General features: G+C 40.5%; 1 protein-coding gene across 6 annotated transcripts in view; it reads right to left on the bottom strand.

Annotated features, from left to right (window-relative positions):
* The window catches only part of pcm1 (pericentriolar material 1), a 156,418-nt gene that overhangs the window by 43,310 nt on the left and 91,221 nt on the right, over nucleotides 1-21,887 (bottom strand). For all 6 annotated transcript variants that reach the window (XM_060823968.1, XM_060823962.1, XM_060823943.1 and 3 more), the window contains 4 exons: nucleotides 20,699-20,844; nucleotides 14,808-14,995; nucleotides 7,263-7,440; nucleotides 945-1,300 (listed from right to left, as the gene is read on the bottom strand). In XM_060823968.1, coding sequence (XP_060679951.1) covers nucleotides 945-1,300; nucleotides 7,263-7,440; nucleotides 14,808-14,995; nucleotides 20,699-20,844 — 868 coding nt within the window. The remainder of the gene's footprint in view (nucleotides 1-944; nucleotides 1,301-7,262; nucleotides 7,441-14,807; nucleotides 14,996-20,698; nucleotides 20,845-21,887) is intronic.

A 21,887-nucleotide genomic window follows, 5' to 3' on the forward strand; every position in this document is an offset into this window, starting at 1 on the left:
GTGTGGAAAGAGTGGCATCGGTTCTCAATGCTTTTGTTTTGTGCAGCTGATGTCAACCAAAAGTAAATTTGCGAACTTGCGGACATCCATTGCTGGAAAGGCACAGTAAAAGGTTGTACACCTGGCCCCAATAAATCCATAAAGAAAGCTTTGGGAGTGAAAATAAAGTGCTGGGAATACCCAGCAGATCTGGCAGTATCTCTGCAAAGAGGAACAGAACTTACATTTCAAATCAAAGAGGAGTTTTTTTTAAACCAGAAGTGACCTTTGGGATTGCAACTGATTGAGCAAAAAAAACATATCAAATGCAGAAGCAAAGTCTATTGAAAGTCATTTAATTCCTAAATTATGGGATCACCAAATTCATCCAATTAGTGCTCACATAATTTTAAATTTCACATTAGGAAGTAAAACAAATATAAATCAATCAATTCGTTAATATTAGACCAGCTTTCTCCATGCAGCAAATAATTAACACTTGCAAACAAGATGCCTCTACAGTGGCATGTTACTTTCAGCTACTGAAGAGTTGAAACTCCGTTGTAAGTTGTTAAAAATTTATCTGAATAGTAGGGGTTTGACCTACTTTATGTTGGTCTAAAATTCTGTCATTGTATTAAGTGCAGGGCAGTTTTAGAAATTGAAAAGCAGTAATCAGGTACATACAATCTAGTCTGTTCTGAAAAAGTGAAAATGTACAAGCATTGATAAAAGAAACTTAGTTTAAACCAAGCTCCACAGAAAGAAGCAGACAAACATGGTCATCCATCCTTGGTCTGTTGTTCTAATATAGTAGAAGTTCCAACTTTCCAAAAGTCATTTTCTTATTAATTTGTGATTTATTTTTCAAATGAAATCATACGCTATCATTGAATCTGCAACTGACAAACTGTTATCATTAATAATTAAGGTACTCATCAAATGGACAGTAGCTCAAGTCATACCTGCAGCAATTTCCTGCTGGTTTTTCTGGTGAAAGTGAGTCTTTTTACATTTTCCCTTTGGAGTTTTATCCTTGGAAGCAAGGCTAGCCTGTGCAGAGGCTTTCCTAGATTTAAACGTTTTTGTTACAGTAGTAGGATCAACTGGATCTGGCATACTACTAAAACTTTCGAGGGAAGATTCTTCAAAATTCTTCCTTTTTTTGCATTGAACTTGCTGCTTTGGTTTGTTCGTTTTCATCTGTGTAAGAGATGTATGTGGTTGCATTTGTCTTGGCGATTCCCCAAATTCATCTCTTGTATCATGCAACCATATTAATTCACTCTGCTCTGCCTCATCTTTAGCCTGTTTGTGGATCCTTTATACAGAAAAGATGGCTGTATAAGTATAGCTTGCACATGAATTTATGTATATAATATAGTTATTCATTGGGTGTGGGTGTTGCTAGCTCGGCCAACCTTCACAAATTGTAATAATTTGAGAAGGTTAACATATGAAACATTATACTGGTTTAAAACAACACCAAGGCAATTTTCACAACTGAGGTAGAACAAAGTGCAAACACAGTCAAGGAATTTTGAAACATCGACTGGAATTTTATTCCATGTTGAGCTTTTTAATATATATGAACTATTAAAACCCAAAAAAACCCCATGAATACGAAAAATCAAAAAGAAAACCAAAAATTGCTAGGGAAAAAAACTCAGCAGATCTGGCGGCATCTATGGAGAGAAATCAGAGTTAACATTTTGGGTCCAGTGACCCTTCTTTAGAATTGAAGATGGGTCACCGAACCTAAAACATTAACTCTAACTATAAAAACCACATCTTTTAAAACAGTGGGTTTACTAATGTTCAATCAGGTTATTTGCGAAGAAAGTAAACAACTCGCCAACCGCCGAATCAACATCCACCAATCAAATCTCAGCTCCCACCAAATAAATTATGGCTTCTTGTAGTAACACAAAAACAGATTTATAGGATGTGTGGTATTTCTTGTTCAAATCACACATAATCCAGGAATGTACAGAAGTAGAATCACTTCTGGAGAGATGACGGTCCTCCAGAAGAATCTTGCATTGTGGTCACGATGAACCTAACACAGGCATCATTTGCCATAGTCAAATTTGGATGTTGACAATAAACAATCAAAACGTACTCGTTCCAAATAATAACTTGGAACAAAAGCATTCCATTATTAATAGAAAATATGAGTTCAAACCATACCAGAACAGTCTAAGAATTTAAATTCAATTTAAAATATACCCGGAAATAAATTGCTGCTTTAAACTAAATGAGCACAATGAATACAACTGTCAAACACCCAACTAATTCAGAAACGTCCACGAGGGAACAAAACTGAATATCCTTTCCTTGGAATGGCTGATGTACAGTTCCATTTCGACGCTGACATGTTTAAACCTTACGTGTCCACAGTTGTCACATCTGCACTGAGAGAGGACATACTGGAGAGCTCAACCACAGAGACAATATGGTTAAAGTACTATGGATGCAATCACTCTGATAGGATTATACTACAAGACCGCTCAGTAGTCACCAAGACACTGAGGAACAAATATGCAGACATATTATGGACAAATGCAATAAGTACAAGGTTGCCTTAGTAGGTGATTTTAACATCCCCAGTATTGACTGGGAGCCCTTTGGAGCAAGAGGCTGAGACAGGGCAAAATTTGTTAAGTGCATCCAAGAGGGTTTCTTGAAACAGTGTGTGCATTGTCCAACTGGAGGAGGAGCCACACAGGACTTTGTATTGGTTAATGAGCCTGACCAGGTGACTGACTTTCAGTGCGAGAGCATTTTGGAAACAGTTATCACAACTCCTTAAGTTTTAAGATAGCTATGAATAAGGATAAGTCAGGATCTTTCAGGGGGATACTAAATTGGGGGAGGACAAATTACATCAATATTAGGGAGTGTTAATTGGGAGGAACTGTTATCAGGCAAGTCCCCATTTGGTATGTGGGTGTTGTTTAAAGATCTGATGAGAGTTCAGGACTGGCATGTTCCAGTAAGGAGGAGGGTCAAGGATGATAAGCTAAGGGACCCTTGGGTAACAGGTGAGACTGCGAATTGAACCAAATAGGGAAAAAGAACCATATGTAAGGCTTAGGAAGCTAAAGTCAGACAGGGTCTGTGAGAAATACAAAAAAAAAGCAGAAAAGAACTTAAACAGGGAATTAGGAGAGCAAGAAAGAGCTATGAATTATACATACATAAAAACCAAGAGGATAATTAGGGAGAAGGTCAGATCAATCAAGGACAAAGGAGGGAACTTGTGCTTCAGGTGAGAGGTTGTGTGCAAGATCTTAAATGAGTACTTTTCACTGGTACTTACCTAGGAGAAGGATATGGAGGTTAGTGAGATCATGGTAATACGAAATCAAGAAAGAAGTGATGTTGGGTCTTTTGAAGAGCATTAACTTTATTAAGTCCCCAGGGCCTGATAGTACCTACCCCAGGTCACAGAGAGGCAACAGGGGATTGCTGGGGCCTTGATCAAGATCTTTGTATCCTCACTAGCTAGTAGAGATGTTCTGGAGGACTGGCAAATAGCTAATGCTGTACTTCTGCTCAAATAGTGAATTAGGGATAATCTAGGAAACTATAGACTGCGGAGTCTCACATTGGTGTTGGGGAAGCTACTGGAGAGAATTCTTAAGGATTGGATTTACGTGCAATTGGAAAAGGCATGGCCTAATTAGAGACAGTCAGAATGGCTTTGGGTGGGGCGGAGAAGGTCAGGTTTTTCTAGCTTGATTGAATTTTCTTTTGAGGTGGTGCCGAAGGTGATGGAAGAGGGTAGAGCAGTGGATATTGTCGATGATAAAGTCCCTCATGGTAGGCTGAGCCAGAAGATTAAGATGCATGGGATCCATGGTGACTTGGTCGCTAATTGGCTTGGCCATAAAAGGTAGAGGGTACTAGTGAAAGGGTGTTTTTCTGACTGGAGTTCTGTGACTTGTGATGTTCCACAGGGATCTGTACTGGGATCTCCACTGTTTGTGATATAAATATGTACTGATATATATTGATCTCCCAGCCAATCGTCCCAGCTGGGTTTGTCATACAGGCCTGGGATTTACAATTCAGCAACCTGTCTGACCCCAGAAAGAACTGAGACTTAGCCATAAGCTCTCGTATTCAACGGCAGAACTCTGAAAGGCAACAGGATCAAATGGTGCTATGTTACATCATAAATACACACACACTACATACATATGAATGACTTGGATGAAACGGTGGGTTACTAAGTTTGCAGGTGATAGAGATCAGGGACTTGTGGATAGTTTGGAAGGTTGTCAAAAGATAGAGTGGGATGTAGATCAGTTGCAGATATGGGCAGAGAAATGGCAAATGGAGTTTAATCCATGTAAGTGTGAAATGCTGCACTTGTGGAGATCAAATGTTAAGGAAAAATATATAATAAATGGCAGGACACTGAACAGCATTGCATATAGCGTGCTTGTCTTTATTGGTTGGGGAACTAAGGACAAAAGTCAGGATATCATGATGCAGCTGTATAAGATTTTGGTTCAGCCACAATGAGAATTGCATTCAATTTTGGTTGCCATATTATGGCAAGGATGTGAAGGTTTAGGAGAGGATGCACAAGATGTTTATCAGGAAGCTGTTGGGATTAGAGGTTATGAGCTATAAGAACAGGCCAGTACAACTTGGGTTGGTTTTCTGGAGCACGAGAGGCTGAGGGGAGACTTGAGAGAAATCTATAAAATTATGAGATGCAGAGTTAGGGTTGACTGTCAGAATCTTTCTCCCCCCCAGAGTTGAAATGTCTAACACTACAGGACATGCATTTAAGATGAGAAGGGGAAAGTCAAAAGAGAGGTAAGGGCCAAGTTTTCTTGACACCAAGAGTGGTAGGATCTAGAATGCCCTGCCAGAGTAGTGGTAGAGGTAGATAGGATAGGAGAGTTCAAGAGACTTTTAGATAAGCACATGAATATGCAAGGAATGGAGGGATATGGACTAAGGGCAAGCAGAAAGGATTAGATTGACATCATGTTCGGCACAACATCATGGGCTGAAGAACCCATTCCTGTGCTACAATGTTCTATCAAGACCAATGTGCTCGTGGGCAATATATGAATGACAACTGGATCTCACCTGGACTCTGCCAGATTATCCAGATATTATTGACATTGGGAACATCAAGAAGGTATCAAAAAGGCATTCAGTCCATGAGCAAAGAAAATTACTCTATTGAAAATAGAGGTAGAGGAGGTAATCAAAAATTGCAAACAATGGGCTGAGTGGCAGATGGAGTTTAATTCAGATAAATGCGAGGTGCTGCATTTTGAGAAAGCAAACCTTAGCAAGATTTATACACTTAATGGTAAGGTCCTAGGGAGTGTTGATGAACAAAGAGACCTTGGAGTGCAGTTCATTGCTCCTTGAAAGTGGAGTCACAGGTAGATAGGGCAGTGAAGACGGCACTTGGTATGCTTTCTTTTATTGGTCAGAATATTGAGTACAGGAGTTGGGACATCATGTTGTGGCTGTACAGGACATTGGTTAGGCCACTATTGGAATATTGCATGTAATTCTGGTCTCCTTCCCATCAAAAGGATGGTGTGAAACTTGAAAGGGTTCAGAAAAGATTTACAAGGATGTTGCCAAGGTTGGAGTATTTGAGCTATGTGGAGACGTTGAACAGACTGGGGCGGTCTTCCCTGAAGCGTCGGAACCCGAGGGGTGGCCTTTTGGAGGTTTACAAAATTATGAGGGGCATGGATAAGATAAATAGACAAAGTCTTTCCTGGGGTGGGGGAGTTCAGAACTATAGAGCATAAGTTTAGGGTGAGAGGGGAAAGATATAAAAGGGACCTAAGTGGCAGCGTTTTCATGCAGAGGGTGGTACGCATATAGAATGAGCTGCCAGAGGAAGTGGTGGAGGTTGGTACAACTGCAACATTTAATAGGCATTTGCGGGTATAATAAAAGGAAGGGTTTGGAGGGATATGGACCAGGTGCTGGCAGGTGGGACTAGATTGGGTTGGGATATCTGGTTGGCATGGACGAGTTGGACTGAAGGGTATAGTTCTGTGCTGTACATCTCTATGACTTTAATTGAAGAGATGGGTGGAACATTCCCTCAAGTTATAATCTATGCAGAAAGTCATCAGGGAAGCTGAGTAATGTAAAAAGCCACAATCTTTCCATGAGTCACAAAACTTCAAGTATAGCCTCTATATTTCGTTGTTTTCACATTCTGCACCCTTCTCTGGCTGTGTCTTCTTTGTGTCTTGTTGGTTTCACTCTCAGCAAAGTGCTTTTTTTTCTTTTTCATAGCTAAAATTTATATCTATTTCACAGAACCTTTACCAGCATGATCACTGCCTTAGTCTATTGCTCTAGGCACCTGAACAACCCATTTAACTTGCTCCTCTTCTCCCTTTGTCTACAGTATTAAAAGAAAACAGCATTTTGCAGTTCCTTCCAGTTCCGAAGAGTCAAACTAGACTGGAAACATTAACTCAGTTTCTCTGCACTGACGCTGCCTGATCTGCTGGGTTTCTCCAGTACAGTGTAATTAGTTTGTGTATTCAGCCTTCTTTAGGAACTCATGTCAATAGTTTGGTAACAATCAAAACATGGGCAACTGTTGCTCACAGGGAGGAAATGTAACTATCCAATGTCACAAGCTTTCTTAATATCTGAGAGTGATCTTAAATAAACATTCAGTTTCAACATTTTAGGAAGTACATGGCCAATTGTCTTGGCTTTCTTTGGAAAGTTCCAATGAAGCACCATAGGTCATGTGATGACATTGAAGAAGTGTAAATACAAGTTTTGATGCCACATACTAATGGACAGTTAAAAGGTTTGACATGATTGACTGAAAATTTTCTCTCAAGGCTCATGGTTATGGTGACCTTTTTAATTCCTCTCCTGAGACTGCATTATATGCCACTACATGAATCTTCATCGAGTTAGATCATTAATTGTTTTAAAAATGATTCAGGAGGAATTTGACCTGACCTTCCCATCTCTGGTCATTTTTCAGGTTCATGTTTGAGCAATCAAAATTATAGGCCTCAGACCCTTGAAAAATACTAGAAGATTAAAGTAATGTCTTCCTCTTCACAATTTTTACAGCAAACATAGGTACACAGCAAGAATCTCCAGTTTTCTCAAAATATAGTTTAATAATAAATTGTTAATATGCTGATTTAAAATTCCTAGTTTGAAACTGATCATCTAGAAATAAGGGAAACAAAATCATTGTATGAAGTGAAAGCATTAAGATCTAGGCAAAGTTTAAGTTTGGTACATACCACTTGTTCTCTCTGTATTTTGGAGAATTACTTTCAAATGGCTTTGGGAAGGCCAAATACTCTGTTTTTCCAGAAATGCTGTGCTCACTTACAACTGGTTGTTGTTCATTGCTCTGAACGCTGACATTTTGGGACAGATCACTAAACCCAGGAGGAAATACTGGGTTAAGGTTAAAACCTGTATTGGAGAAAATATAAATTGATTATCAATAACTGAACTGTGTTGCATTTGAATAAATAGTAGAATTACAATAGCTGTTAATCGCTAGGCAAGTTCCGAGATTCAACTCATCATTTAGATTATAAATAAAATGACAACTACAATGCAAAGTGTTAGATTGTTGAAGTGAACTGAACTTTGATAAAACGCCTTCACTGATGTAACTGCCAGTGGTATAATAATCCAAACATAATACAACTGTATCGTCACAATTTGGTTACGACAGCTGGTAGAGCAGAAGGTCAAGAAACAACGTGTTCACTCCGCACCAGAAAATGCTGCTTCACCGAAGAGATTGTAAAATGGACTGTTAAGAACAGAAGATAATGCTAATTATGAATAATAGAAACACATGTTTGAATTATGCATAAAATGAAAATATTGGCATTTTAACACTGGACTTCAAAGGCCAAAATATCTCAAACAGTCAACAATGTTTTGAACTATTGCACAAACAAATACATAAGCCACTGGTAAAATAGGAGAAAGCTAGGAATCATAAAATGAACTTAAATGGTGCACATTTTACTTTGCATTTTCTTCTAAGCATAAGGTGAAACAATTTTAAAACTACAGCCTCTAATCAAGCATTAGGCATTCAGTGACACAATGAAGGGCACAAAACTTGAATCAGATTCCTCTGCAACACTACACTGAGTGACTAAACTTATAACTGACGAAATGCACTCAGCATCCTTGAGACAATTTTAGGTGATCAGATTGCTCATCTTCTTGGCAGAAAGCAAGTAGTTAACAGCTTGCAAACTTAGCCTTCACATGCAAAAGTACTGGAAACCCTTTTTCTTTCTAGTTTATTGAGTGTAATTTCCAACAGGACCAGAACAGAATTTGTAACAACCTCTATAATGCAAGGGAAGGCATATAACAGCTAAAGAAAATAGCTGCAATAGTAAAAGAACTAAGCTGATGCACATCAAAACAGATGCAACACTCAAAGTTTCATTGTTATTCAAAGCAAATAAACTGGCTTTTATGTTACCTATTTGATCCATTTGTTCACACTAATGCATTAAGAATAGAAACACCCAAAGTCCCAGTTTCAATTCCACCCTTGGGCGAGTGTTTGTGTGGAGTTGGCACATTTTCCTAGTGCCTGCATGCGTTTCCACTGGGTACTTCAGTTTCCTCCCACACTCCAAAGGTGTGCAGGTTAAGTGGATTGACCATGTTAAACTGGCCCACAGTGTCCAGGGATGTGTAGGCTAGGTGGATTAGCCATGGGAAACGGAGTGTTACGGGGATTGGATAGGCTGGTGAGTCTGGGTGGGATGTTCTTTGGAGTGTCAATGGGGATTTGAGTGGCCAAACGACCTGCTTCCACACTGTAGAGATGCTCTGATTTAAAGGACCTTTCACACTGCAACCTGGATTGAGAAAAGTGGCCTGCAACTAACATAGGCTTATTTGTGGGTTTTGAAACCCCAACCTTTTCAATAAGTCTTCCTATATTATGTATGGGGTTAAATCTTCAGACGTTGACAACACAAATTGTGTTACTGAAAATGTTGGACTGCCAGGGAATCTGCTACTGCAGCAACTTATTTATAAGTCCCAGTTGCAGGAAAACCTGCAACATAGGGAATCATGTTTATTGGTCCAACATTCTAAAATCCTTTAGCTTCCCAACATCACCACTTGCACAGACTCACAGGTTAACTTAACTGTTGGCGAAACATCAAGTAGCTTGAGATTGTATACCGCTTATCCCCACAATCACCAAGTTACAGTTTCATCAAGAAAACTAAGAGGAAAGATAAATTAACATTTTTATTCCCTCATAATAGCCTTTTAAAACTCTATTTAAATATCACTCATTTTAGTCCAAAGTCCCCACACAATTGTCCAAGGCATCAATTTTTCTTTAAAGAATTGCTGGTGTTGCATAATACTAATATCCCAAAATGTTTGCTTCCTATATACAAAGCACAAAGAACAAAGAAAATTAGACCACAGGAACAGGCTCTTCAGCCCTTCAAGCCTGCACTAATCAGATTCTAGATCTAAATGTGTTGCCTATTTTCTAAGGATCTGTATTCCTCTGCTCCCTGCCCATTCATGTATCTGTCTAGATACATCTTAAATGACGCTATCATGCCTGCCTCTACAACCTCTGTTGGCAACATGTTCCAGGCACCCACCACCCTCTGCGTAAAGACCTTTCTACACGTATCGCCCTTAAACCTTTTCCCTCTCGCCTTGAACTCGTGACTCCTAGTAATTGAGTTCCTCACTCCAAAAAAAGGCTTCTTGCTATCCACCCTGTCTAGACCACTCATGATTTCCTAAACCTCAATCAGGATCACCCCCCCCCCCCCACTTCAACCTGTCTTTCTAATGAAAATCTACTCAACCTTTCTTCCTAACTAGCACCCTGCATACCAGGCAACATCCTGGTGAACCTCCTCTGCACCCTCTCCAAAGCATCCACATCCTTTTGGTAATATGGCCGAACCAAAGTCCAATACAACCAAAACATGACCTGCTAACTCTTGTACTTAATACCCCGTCCGACGAAGGAAAGCATGCTGTATGCTTTCTTGACCACTCTATCGACCTGCATTGTCACCTTCAGGGTACAATGGACCTGAACACTCAGATCTCTCTGTATATCAGTTTTCCCCAGAACTTTTCCATTCACTATATAGTTCGCTCTTGAATGAGATCTTCCAAAATGCACCACCTTGCAGTGCCCAGGTGAACTCCACCAACCATTTCTCTGCCCAACTCTCTAACCTATCTATACTCTGCTGCATTCTCCGACTATCCTGTTCACTTGCTGCTACTCCACCAATCTTAGTGCTATCTGCAAACTTGCTAATCAGACCACTATACCTTCCTCCGGTTCATTTGTATATATCTTAAATAACAGTGGCCCCAACATGGATCCCTGTGGAACACCCGTGGTCACGGTTCTCCATTTTGAGTAACTCCCTTCCACTACTATTCTCTGTCTTCTGCTGCTCAGCTAATTCTTTATCCATTTAGCCAGTACACCCTGGATCCCACGTGACTTCACTTTCTCCATCAGTCTACCATGGGGAACCTTATCAAATGCCTTATTGAAGTCCATGTATATGACATCTACAGTCCTTCCCTCATCAATCAACTTTGTCACTTCCTCAAGGTATTCTATTAAGTTAAGACATGAACATCCCTGCACAAAACCAGGCTGCCTATCACTGACAAGCCCATTTTTTTCAAATGTAAGTAGATCCTAGTCCTCAGTATCTTCTCCAGCAACTTCTCTCCCACTGATGTCAGGCTCACTGGTCTACAATTACCTAGATTATCCTTGCTACCCTTCTTTATCAAGGGGACAACATTAGCAATTCTCCAGTCCTCCAGAACCTAAGCCATGTTCAAGGATGCTGCAAAGATATCTGTTAAGGCCCTAGTTATTTCCTTTCTCGCTTCCCTCAGGAAACTGAGATAGATCCCATCTGGACCTGAGAACTTAATACCTTTTAGAATACCTAACACTTCCTCCCTTCTTATGCTGACTTGACCTAGAATAATCAAACATCTATCCCTAAACATCAAAATCCATCATGTCCCTCTCCGAAGTGATTACCGGCACAATGTAATCATTAAGAACCTCACCCATTTTCTCTGACTCCACACATAACTTTTTTTCCTTTGTCCTCGAGTGGGCCTACCTTTTTTCTAGTTACCCTCTTGCTCCTTATATCTGAACAAAAGGCTTTGGGATTTTTCCTTAATCCCGTTTGCGAAAGATGGTTCATGACCCCTTTTCGCCCTCTTGATCCCTCATTTCAAGTTTGTCCTACTTTCCAAAGCTTTGGCCGTTTTTAGTCGCCTAGACTGTAATGTTTTCTTTTCCCTCTTAGTTAGTCTCACAATTTCACCATGTCATCCATGGTTACCTAATCTTGCCCTTTCTATCCCTCACTTTCACTGGGACATGTCTGTCCTGCACTCTAATCAACCTCTCTTTAAAAGCCTCCCACATGTCAAATGCCGATTTACCTTCAAACAACTGCTCACAATCCACATTCCTCAGATCCTGCCTAATTTTGCTATAGATGGCCTTCCCCCAATTTAGCACTCTTCCTTTATCTTTGTCCATGAGTATGCTAAAACTTACAGAATCATGATCACTATTCCCAAAGTAATCCCCTTTGAAACTTCAACCATCTGGCCAAGCTCATTCCCAAACAACAGGTATGTATTTGTACCTCTATTTCACGCTCGCTGTTGGGAGGTCTGTAGCACAGCCCCAACATTGTTACTACACCATTACTATTCCAGAGCTCTGCCCGTATTGGCTCACTGCTCGAGTTCTCCATAGTGCCCTCCTTCAGCACAGTTGTGACATGTTCTCTCACCAGTAATGCAACATCTCCACCACTTTTACCTCCATCTCTATCCTGCCTGAAGCATTTACATCCTGGGAGATTTAGTTGCCAATCATGTCCTTCCCTCAACCAAGTTTTCGTAATAGCAATAACATCATACTCCCAGGTACTAATCCAAGCTCTAACTTCAGCTGCCTTACATACTACGCTTTTCACATTAAAACAAATGTACCTCAGACCACCTGCCCTTTTGCATTCATCATCTGCTGCCTGCCTACTCAGAGTCATAGAGATGTACAGCATGGAAACAGACCCTTCGTCCAACCTGTCCACACCGACCAGATATCCCAACCCAATCTAGTCCCATCTGCCAGCACCTGACCCATATCCCTCCAAACCCTTCCGATTCATATACCCATCCAAATGCCTCTTAAATGTTGCAATTGTACCAGCCTCCACCACATTTTCTGGCAGCTCATTCCATACACATACCACCCTCTGTGTGAAAAAGTTGCCCCTTAGGTCGCTTTTATATCTTTCCCCTCTCACCCTAAACCTATGCCCTCTAGTTCTGGATTCCCTGACCCTATTTATCCTATCCATGCCCCTCAATTTTGTAAACCTCTATAAGGTCACCCCTCAGGATCCGACACTCCAGGGAATACAGCTCCAGCCTGTTCAACCTCTCTCTATAGCTCAAATCCTCCAATCCTGGCAAAATTCTTGTAAATCTTTTCTGAACCCTTTCAAGTTACACAACATCTTCTCGATAGGAAGGAGACCAGAACTGCATGCAATATTCCAAAAGTGGCCTAACCTATGACCTCCCAACTCCTGTACTCAATACTCTGACCAATAAAGGAAAGCATACCAAATGCCGCCTTCACTATCCTATTTAACTGCGACTCCACTTTCAAGGAGATATGAACCTGCACTCCAAGGTCTCCTTGTTCAGCAACACTCCCTAGGACCTTACCACTAAGTGTTTACATCCTGCTAAGATTTGCTTTCCCAAAATGCAGCATTTCACATTTATCTGAATTAAACTCCATCTGCCACTTCTCAGCCCATTGGTCCATCTGGTCCAGATTCTGTTATAATCTGAGGTAACCCTCTTCGCTGTCCACTACACCTCTAATTTTGGTGTCATCTGCAAACGTACTAACTGTACATCTTATGCTCACATCCAAATCATTTATGTAAATGACAAAAAGGAGAGGACCCAGCACTGGTCACAGGCCTCCAGTCTGAAAAACAACCTTCCACCACCACCCTCTATCTTCTACCTTTGAGCCAGTTCTGTACCCAAATGGCTAGTTCTCCCTTTATTCCATGAGATCTAACCTTGGTAATCAATCTCCCATGGGGAACCTTGTCGAACGCCTTACTGAAGTCCATATAGATCACATCTACTGCTCTGCCCTCATCAATCTTCTTTGTTACTTCTTCAAAAAACTCAATCAAATTTGTGAGACATGATTTCCCAAGCACAAAACCATGTTGACTATCCCTAATCAGTCCTTGCCTTTCCAAATTCATGTACATCCTGTTCCTCAGGATTCCCTCCAACAACTTGCCCACCACGGAGGTGAGGCTCACCAGTCTGTAGTTCCCTGGCTTGTCATTACCGCCCTTCTTAAACAGTGGCACCATGCTTGCCAACCTCCACTCACCTGTGACTATCGATGATACAACTATCTTAGCAAAAGCCCAGCAATCACCTTTCTAGCTTCCCACGGAGTTCTAGGGTACACCTGATCAGGTCCTGGGGATTTATCTACCTTTAGCTGTTTGAAGACATCCAGCATTTCCTCCTCTGTAATATGGACATTTTGCAAGATGTCACCATCTATTTCCCTACAGTCTATATCTTCCATATCCTTTGCCACAGTAAATACTGATGCAAAATATTCGTTTAGTACCTCCCCCATTTTCTGTGGCTCCACACAAAGGCCGCCTTGCTGATCTTTGAGGGACCCTCTTCTCTCCCTAGTTACCCTTTTCTCCTTAATATATTTATAAAAACCCTTTGGAGTCTCCTTAATTCTATTTGCCAAAGCTATCTCATGTTCCCTTTTTGCCCTCCTGATTTCCCTCTTAAGTATACTCCTACTTCCTTTATACTCTGCTAAGGATTCACTCGATCTATCCTGGCTATACCTGACATATGCTTCCTTCTTTTTCTTAACCAAACCCTCAATTTCTTTAGTCATCCAGCATTCCCTATACCTACTAGCCTTCCCTTTCACCCTGACAGGAATATACTTTCTCTAGATTCTCGTTAACTCATTTCTGAAGGTTCTCCATTTTCCAGCCGTCCCTTTACCTGTGAACATCTGCCTCCAATCAACTTTTGAAAGCTCTTGCCTAATACCATCAAAATTGGCCTTTCTCCAATTTAGAACTTCAACTTTTAGATCTGGTCTATCCTTTTCCATCACGACTTTAAAACGAGTAGAATTATGATCGCTGGCCCCAAAGTGCTCCCCACTGACACCTCAGTCACCTGCCTGCCTTATTTCCCAAGAGTAGGTCAAGTTTTGCACCTTATCTAGTAGGTACATCCACATACTGAATCCGAAAATTGTCTTGTTCTCTTCCTCTTTGTCACGCTAACTTCATTAACTAGGTCCTTACAGGCTTTAGTTACTACCTCATTACTGTCCACTAACCTCCTCATTTGGTTCCCCCCCTGCCACATTAGTGTAAACCCTCCTCAACAGCATTAGTGAAAGTACCCCCTGGGACATTGGTTCCAGTCCTACCCATATGCAGACTGTCCAATTTGTAATAGTCAATGCAGAAATGCTTGGCTTCTGTTTAGATTAAACTTACCTCAGCTTGAAGCAAATTCTGTGTTTAAAAACAAATCTTACTTGTATAAACAAGTCACTTATAAAATGGTTGTTCACTTTCTCTTAGTTGCATCATAAAATCTGGAATTTAGAGAAAACAAGGACAACTATTCATACACGTAGCACTACTTACCATGAACAAAAGGAGGACAATTTGGAAATCGAGACATACTTAATGGATTTAAAGGTGGCGAAGGAAAGCTATATGGAGGGAAGACAAAACTATTGGGAGATGGAGGTGGCACACCACTGTCTCGTTGGTTTTCTGGCTTCTTCTCTTGATGTTGTTGATGGAGAAGGTCATTCAGCATTTGTTTTAGCCTAACAAAATATAGCAAAAAGCAGTGTTTACTAATAAAACTTCAGGTAGATTACATTGACAAAGAAATGATTAAAATGTAAACTTATATGGTGCACCGAAAGACTGAATTATTTTATAAAATATGGCAGCCCTTTTTGAATTATATAAATGCAGATATTTCGGCTATCCTAACAAGGGCTTTTATTTAGTGAAGATTTCAGACCGGGCTGCTCCGGGCCCCCTTGGGAGAGGAATCCTGCGCGAATACGGGTTTTATTATATTTGATGTTTATACATTCCGAGCATGTAAGAGACTTAGGTATACACTCTGGTTAGTTATAGGTTAGATTAGTAGAAAGTTGAGGTTTTTTTTCTTTCTTTTTTCGTTTCTTTTTTTGTTTTCTTTCTTTCTCTTTTCTTTGTTAAATTATGACTATTGTATATATGATTTAATTGTACATCAATGTTTGTATTTGAGAGTTTTGTTTATTTTTGTAAATTTGCAAAAAATGTTAAATTTCAATAAAAATATCTACAAAAAAAATGTAAACTTGTTGTTTACGACAATAAAGTAAAATAAAAGATAAAAACATACAAAAACTACTCAAATTCTGGCAGTAATAACTTTTAAATTGGCTTTGGCAAAGAGCTAATACTATTATCTTGGTTGGCATAACACTCTAGAAAGATATGAATTAAATAAGAACAGCTTTCCCAATAGTCAGCTTCAGTGAAGCTGGCATGTTTCCTCAGGTTTAGCTAGTGATTGTTAAATGGTTCTCCCAAGAACCAACAGCATAAAAAAAACTAAATCCACTGCCTCATAGCATCAGGGTCCCAGGTTCGACTCTAGCCTCGGGTGACTGTGTGGAGTTTGCACATTCTCCCAGTGTCTGCGTGGGTTTCCTCTGGGTGCTCCGGTTTCCTCCCACAGTCCAAAGATGTGCAGGTCAGGTGGATTGGCCATGCTAAATTGCCCATAGTGTTAGGTGCATTAGTCAGAGAGAAATGGGTCTGGGTGATTTACTCTTCAGAGGGTCGGTGTGAACTTGTTGGGCTGAAGGGCCTGTTTCCACACTGTAGGGAATCTAATCTAGTCTAATCAAAAGTCAGAAGCTATATTTAAGATCTATTTTTATATTAATGTTTGTGCTTGAAAGTTCTGTTTATTTTTGTAAATCTGTCAAAATATTAAATTTCTAATAAAAATATCTTTAAAAAAAAAGTCAGAAGCCAAAAATAGGCTCTTGCTCACACACAAAGAAAAGAGGGTGCCTTTTAATTTTGTGTTTGCAAACTTTGCATTCCAAGCAGGGTCTCATCTGATAGATTGGAGCAGCATGCATCTTGGGGGACACTTAGTTTGCTCTCAGTGCTCACTCACTGTGTACCAATTTGAATAAGGACAGCATCTCCGTTCTGCTTTGCCTTTTAGCAAAAACAGAATTTGCTGCAGAAACTCAGACCAGACTGGACTTGAAATATTAACTTGGTCTTCTCTCCCCAGGTATTCTCAGGCTTGTTGAGCTTCTTTGGCAGACAAGCAGAAGGCTGGAAGAAAACAGCAAGCCAGGCAACATCAGGAGATGGAGAGGTCAACATTTCAGGGGGTGTAACCCCTCTTCAGGACTGGGGGTGGGTGTAGGGAAGCTGCAGATATAAGTGTGGCAGGTAGCGAAGTGGGAATAGGTGAAGACAGGTGGACAGTACGATCTGGTTGGTCAATGCGAGGATTGAATCCAGTAGGTGGCTGGGTGGAGTGGAAGGAAGTCGGGGGATGGGAACAGACGTTATCTAAAATCGAAGAACTCAATGTTGAGTCCTCCGAGCTGTAGGCTGCTTCGGTGGTAGATGAGATGTTGCTCCTTCAATTTGCAGTTTGGTCCGTTGTGACAATGGAGGAGGCCAAGGATGGTCATGTAGGAAAGGGAGTGGGAAGAGGAATTAAAAATGGACAGTGACTGAGAGCTCCAGAAGGCCCCCACAGCCCGTCTGAGATACTCGGCAAACTGTATCCTAAGTTTACGTTTGGTCTCCCCATTGTAGAGAAACCCACATCAGGAGCACCTGAAGCAGTAAACTAGGTTGGAAGAGAGGCAGGTGAACCTTTGCATCACTCAGAAGGACTCTTTGGGGGCCTGGATGGAGGTGAGGGGGTGGTGTACTGGCTGGTTTGCATCTTTTCCGGTTGCAGGGGAAGGTACCTGTGGGTTCAAGGGGTGAGTGGAATAGTCTTTACAGAAGGCAGAGAAGGGTGGGGGTAAGATGTTCTTGATAGTGGGATCTAGTTGAAGTTGGTGGAAGTGTTTAAGGATGATGCATTGGACAGGGAGACTGGCAGAGTGGTAGATGAGGACAAGGGGAACTCTGTCGTTGTTGCATTTGGAGAATGGGGGTTGGAGGTGGTGCATTGGAGGGCTGTCTGGATGACGGATGGGGGGGGGGGGGGGGGGGAGCACATTGGTCAAAATAGGAGGACATATAGAATGCTTGGGAGTGGAATGTCCCCTCTTCCAAGTGGATGTGACGGAGATGGAGCAAGTGGGAGAATGGGATGGCGTTCTTGCAAGATGCTTGGGGGGGGGGGGGGGGGGGCATAGTTCAAACAGTTGTGAGAGTCTGTAGGTTTATAGTAAACATATGTCTGGAGACTGTTGTCAGAGACAGAAACGGAGAGGTCAAGAAAAGGGAGAGACGTGTCTAACACGGACCAAGTAAATTTGAGGGCGGGGTGCAAGTTGTGGGCAAAGTCGATGAACTGCTCCGATTCAGCCTGAGTGCAAGATGCTGCACTGATGCAGACATCAATGTAACAGTGGAAGATTTGGAACGCAGTGTCTGTATAAGTGCTGAAGACGGAATGTTCAACATAGATGAGAAAAAGGCCAATAAGAGGTTAAAGGAAAAATTATTAAGGGTGAGGGTCAATTCGGTGGAGGGGGACTGGATGAGTCTATTGGAGAGGTAAAAGCTGAGGGCGGAGAGGCCATCCTTGTGGGTTATGGACTTGCAGAAGGACTGCACGTCCATAGTGAAGATAAAGTGCTGGGGGCCAGGGAACTGAAAGTTACTGAAGAAATGGAGGGCATATTTGGTGTCGCAGATGTAGGTAGGAACTGCCTGAATCAAGAGGGAGAGGATAGAGTCAAAATATGACAAAATGAGTTCAGTGGGGCGGGAGCATGCCAAGATGATAGATCAGCCAGGGTAGTTGGGCTTGTGCATCTTGGGAAGCAGGTAGAACTGGGCAGTGCAGGGCTGGGGGACTATGAGATTGGAGGCAGTGGAGGGGACATCACCGGAGGCAATGAGGGCACGGACATTGCGAGGGATTTTGGCATGATGGGTCAGATTGGGATCGTGGACAAGGGGCAAGTAGGGCAAGGTATCAGAGGACTTCTTCAGCAATTTCTGTTTTTGTTTCAGATCTCCAACATTCACAGATCTTTGTTTTATTTTATTTCCTTTTTGGTACCTTGCTACTATTTCCAGAACTTAAAGCTGAACGCACTTCTGTCTTGCCTTATCTTTTAACACAGACACAAAGCATAGTGTCAGAGTGACCAGCAATGGTCAGTCAAGATGGTGGGTAACTTACCTCCACACTATGCAAGAATGTAGTTAGAGAACATTTGCATGATTATAATTATCCATTCCTATATGGTGCAAAATTAGAAAGGAAAAAGGTGGTTCAACCATGTCTGAAAAAATAAATTTAGTATAATCTTGGATCCAATTATAAGACATACAAAATTGTGAGAAAAATCAGCAAGCTTGAGGCCTGGGGATCAGTTTAGGATTCACAAAGAGGACAAAACAATTGAACAAGATGGCCAAAATAGAGTAAGCACGTAAAATTGCAGGGATCTAAAAGGGAAATTATGTTTTACAAATCTACTGGAGTATTTTAAGGATGCAACTAGTGGAGTAGTAATGGGAGAACCACTGGATGTGGAATGGAGCTTATGCCCAAAACTGAAAGACATATGCTTTGCTTTTCTTGTTATTCATTGGGGGAAAATTTCTACTCATTAATTATTGAATATTAAAAAGAATTTTTAAGTTTAGAAATGAGGGAAGTGTCAAGAGATATGATGGTACAACAGAGGTAGGTCTTGGCAGAACACACATGTGTCGTCTCATGATGGTACTTAGAGATAGCAAATAGATAAGAAATAGGAAGCCAAAGATCTGATGACCCCGAGGAACTGTCCAGGATCAATCAATTTTCTGGTTTAGACTAAATAGTTAAGGTTCAAACCAATTGAATGCAACCCTGTCAAGCTGACACCCAGTTGTGGTCTGCTCTCACATGGTGATTCCATTCTTCCCTATCTAACTTTCTCCGCAGAACCACTTCAATTACTTCTCTTCCTACTCTAGGATGTTTGTTGCCCCACTAAAATCTATTCTTGATTGCTTCCTATTTTTAATCTATGTACTGCTGCTCGGTGACATCATTTAGGAGCACAGCATTAATTTTCATATGTATGGCAAAGATATTTAGCTCTCTGTCACTACCATGTCTCAACTGCTTCATTGGTACTAAATCCAACTGCTGACCAATATCTGGGACTGGAAGAGCACAAATGACCTCCAATTAAATACTGTGACGACTACAGTTATTTTCAGTCTCCATCCCATTCGCTGAAAAGTCAGTGATTGATCAAATCTGTGAATGAACCTGGTGTGACATTTAATACCAAGATTCTGGCTCTACATTTGCACTAAGACCACCTATTTCCAGCTTGGTACATTGCTAAACTTTGTCAGTCTCTGCTCATCATGTCTTTAGATTTTCTAAATTTGACACTCCAGATTTGAACACTTATGCAATTGAGGCCATTCACAACTTTGCTGTTTGTTTCATAACTTCCAAAAAGTCCTGTTAAGCTAATGCCCTTTTCTGACAGAGCTAAAGATGTGTGAAACATCATGACTTCAAAATTCTCATTCTTATTTTCAAATCCTTCCATGGTTCACCACACTGAACCCCAGGAGCCTCTAAGATGCCCATGCTCCTCTAATTCTGACTTTTAGTAATTTTAGATATTAATAATTTCATTCCTGATGGCAAGGTCTTCTGTTATCTTGTACGCAAGATCCAGGATAACTTCCCTGCAACTCTTCTGCCTCACTTTCATCCTCTTATACATTCCTTCAAATCTACCTCTTTGACAAAGGTTTTGGTCACTGAAGATGGTTTGATGTCAGTTCATTATACTCCCAGAAAATTTATTTTATTAAAGGCAATTTATACATCTAAGCATTTGTTGGTGCAGTGTCCTGTCTTATTTTTGAAATTTTTACAAAGGTTTAACTTTTACTAAGTGTTCTGGGCCACTTCGGAGGTAATTAAGACGCAACCATGTAAATATCATATGGAGTCACTTGCAGGCTAGACCAAGCAAACGTACTTCCATGAATAGCAATGGTGATTCTGTGATTTGTTTTAATAATTATTCAGAATTCATGTGCCAGTTCTCAAATTACCAAGACCCATACATTGACCTGATAATGCTACGACCATGCCACCATACCAATAAAATAACTCAAAACTGACAAGCCATTCAAAAAAATCTTTAGGTCAGCTGAACTTCAATTTATCACAATGTTTTGTTTAAACTTTTTCATGTCTAAAGTAAATGTTCACTATCCCTTTTCAGAAAGCATTGGCATCAATATGCAATACTTGTAATGAACAATTTTGAATGTCTACATACCTTTGCACGTGGTTCTGTTGCCATGCCAGCTGCGTATAACATTGGTTTAATTGGTGCATAATGATATGCACCTGTGGTGATCCAACATTACTGGGCATGACACTGTAAGGACCAGTGAGGAATGTTTGCAAGAGACATGAAAGTGCCTGTGTGGAAGTAAAAAGTTCTTGTAATCGATACACCAAATAATACATATTTAAACTTCAATAAAGTATACTTCCGAAATAAAAATAGGTTTCTGTAATCTAGGCATGTTTATGCGACATTTCAAGTTCCATTTGGAGAGCATCTATTTCAAAAAGACATACAACACAAAATCTTCAAAGCAAATGATCAGACAAAAAAAGATTATAGTATGAAAGAAAACAACTGATAAGAGCATCAGAAATTTCTAAGTATTTTGCCTATTTGCCTATAATGCCTGTTAGCTAAAAAATACATTTGTCCTAGATTGCCTCATTAAAGCAGGCATTTATTTGAAATGAACTGCAATCTGTTGTTACACACAAATACATAATATACAACATAACACATCCTAAACAAAATTATCAAGCTTTAGACTAGTTCATTCTTCCAGTAATTGAAGCCTTTGCAAACTGTATTTAGAAGAACAGAATACTGATTTTTCCACCGAGGCAGCAGAGTAAGAAGATTAAAACTCAGTTTCCCACTCAACAAGCATCAAGCTAGCAACACACAAATGGTGCACTTGTTTTATTTTAACAAGGCAAAAGTAAATTAAATCCTTGACATGGTCTTTTTAAAGAGCTGAGCATTTTGAATTTTAATTTTACCCTATTTGACTGCTTGAGATAATATGATTGTCAGTATAACTTTTAAGTGCACTGTGATGCGTTGGGTTGTTTGTCCTTTCATCAATTCTTTTCTTTACTTTTTTTTCTCCAAAACATTGGATGCCCACAGTTACACTCTCAATTGTGCTACTATTCTAAGTTCCCAGTATCCCTACTTCATCGTCATCTTAGAGTAAGGCACTCTAGCTATTTTTCAAGGCAGCAACACTCTTCATTTGCACTTCATGTTAAGAATACAGGATTTCTTCCCTGTTCCATAACCTGCTCTGCTGATGTCAGAGTAGCATCATTGTTTTTGTTATCATTAGCATATTTACATCCCACGAAACCAGACCTCTCTCCAAATACATGTTGATACTTTTATTGCATCAATT

This window comes from Hemiscyllium ocellatum, chromosome 1 (genome assembly GCF_020745735.1).
Source record: "Hemiscyllium ocellatum isolate sHemOce1 chromosome 1, sHemOce1.pat.X.cur, whole genome shotgun sequence".
In the NCBI taxonomy this organism is placed as follows: Eukaryota; Metazoa; Chordata; class Chondrichthyes; order Orectolobiformes; family Hemiscylliidae; genus Hemiscyllium; species Hemiscyllium ocellatum.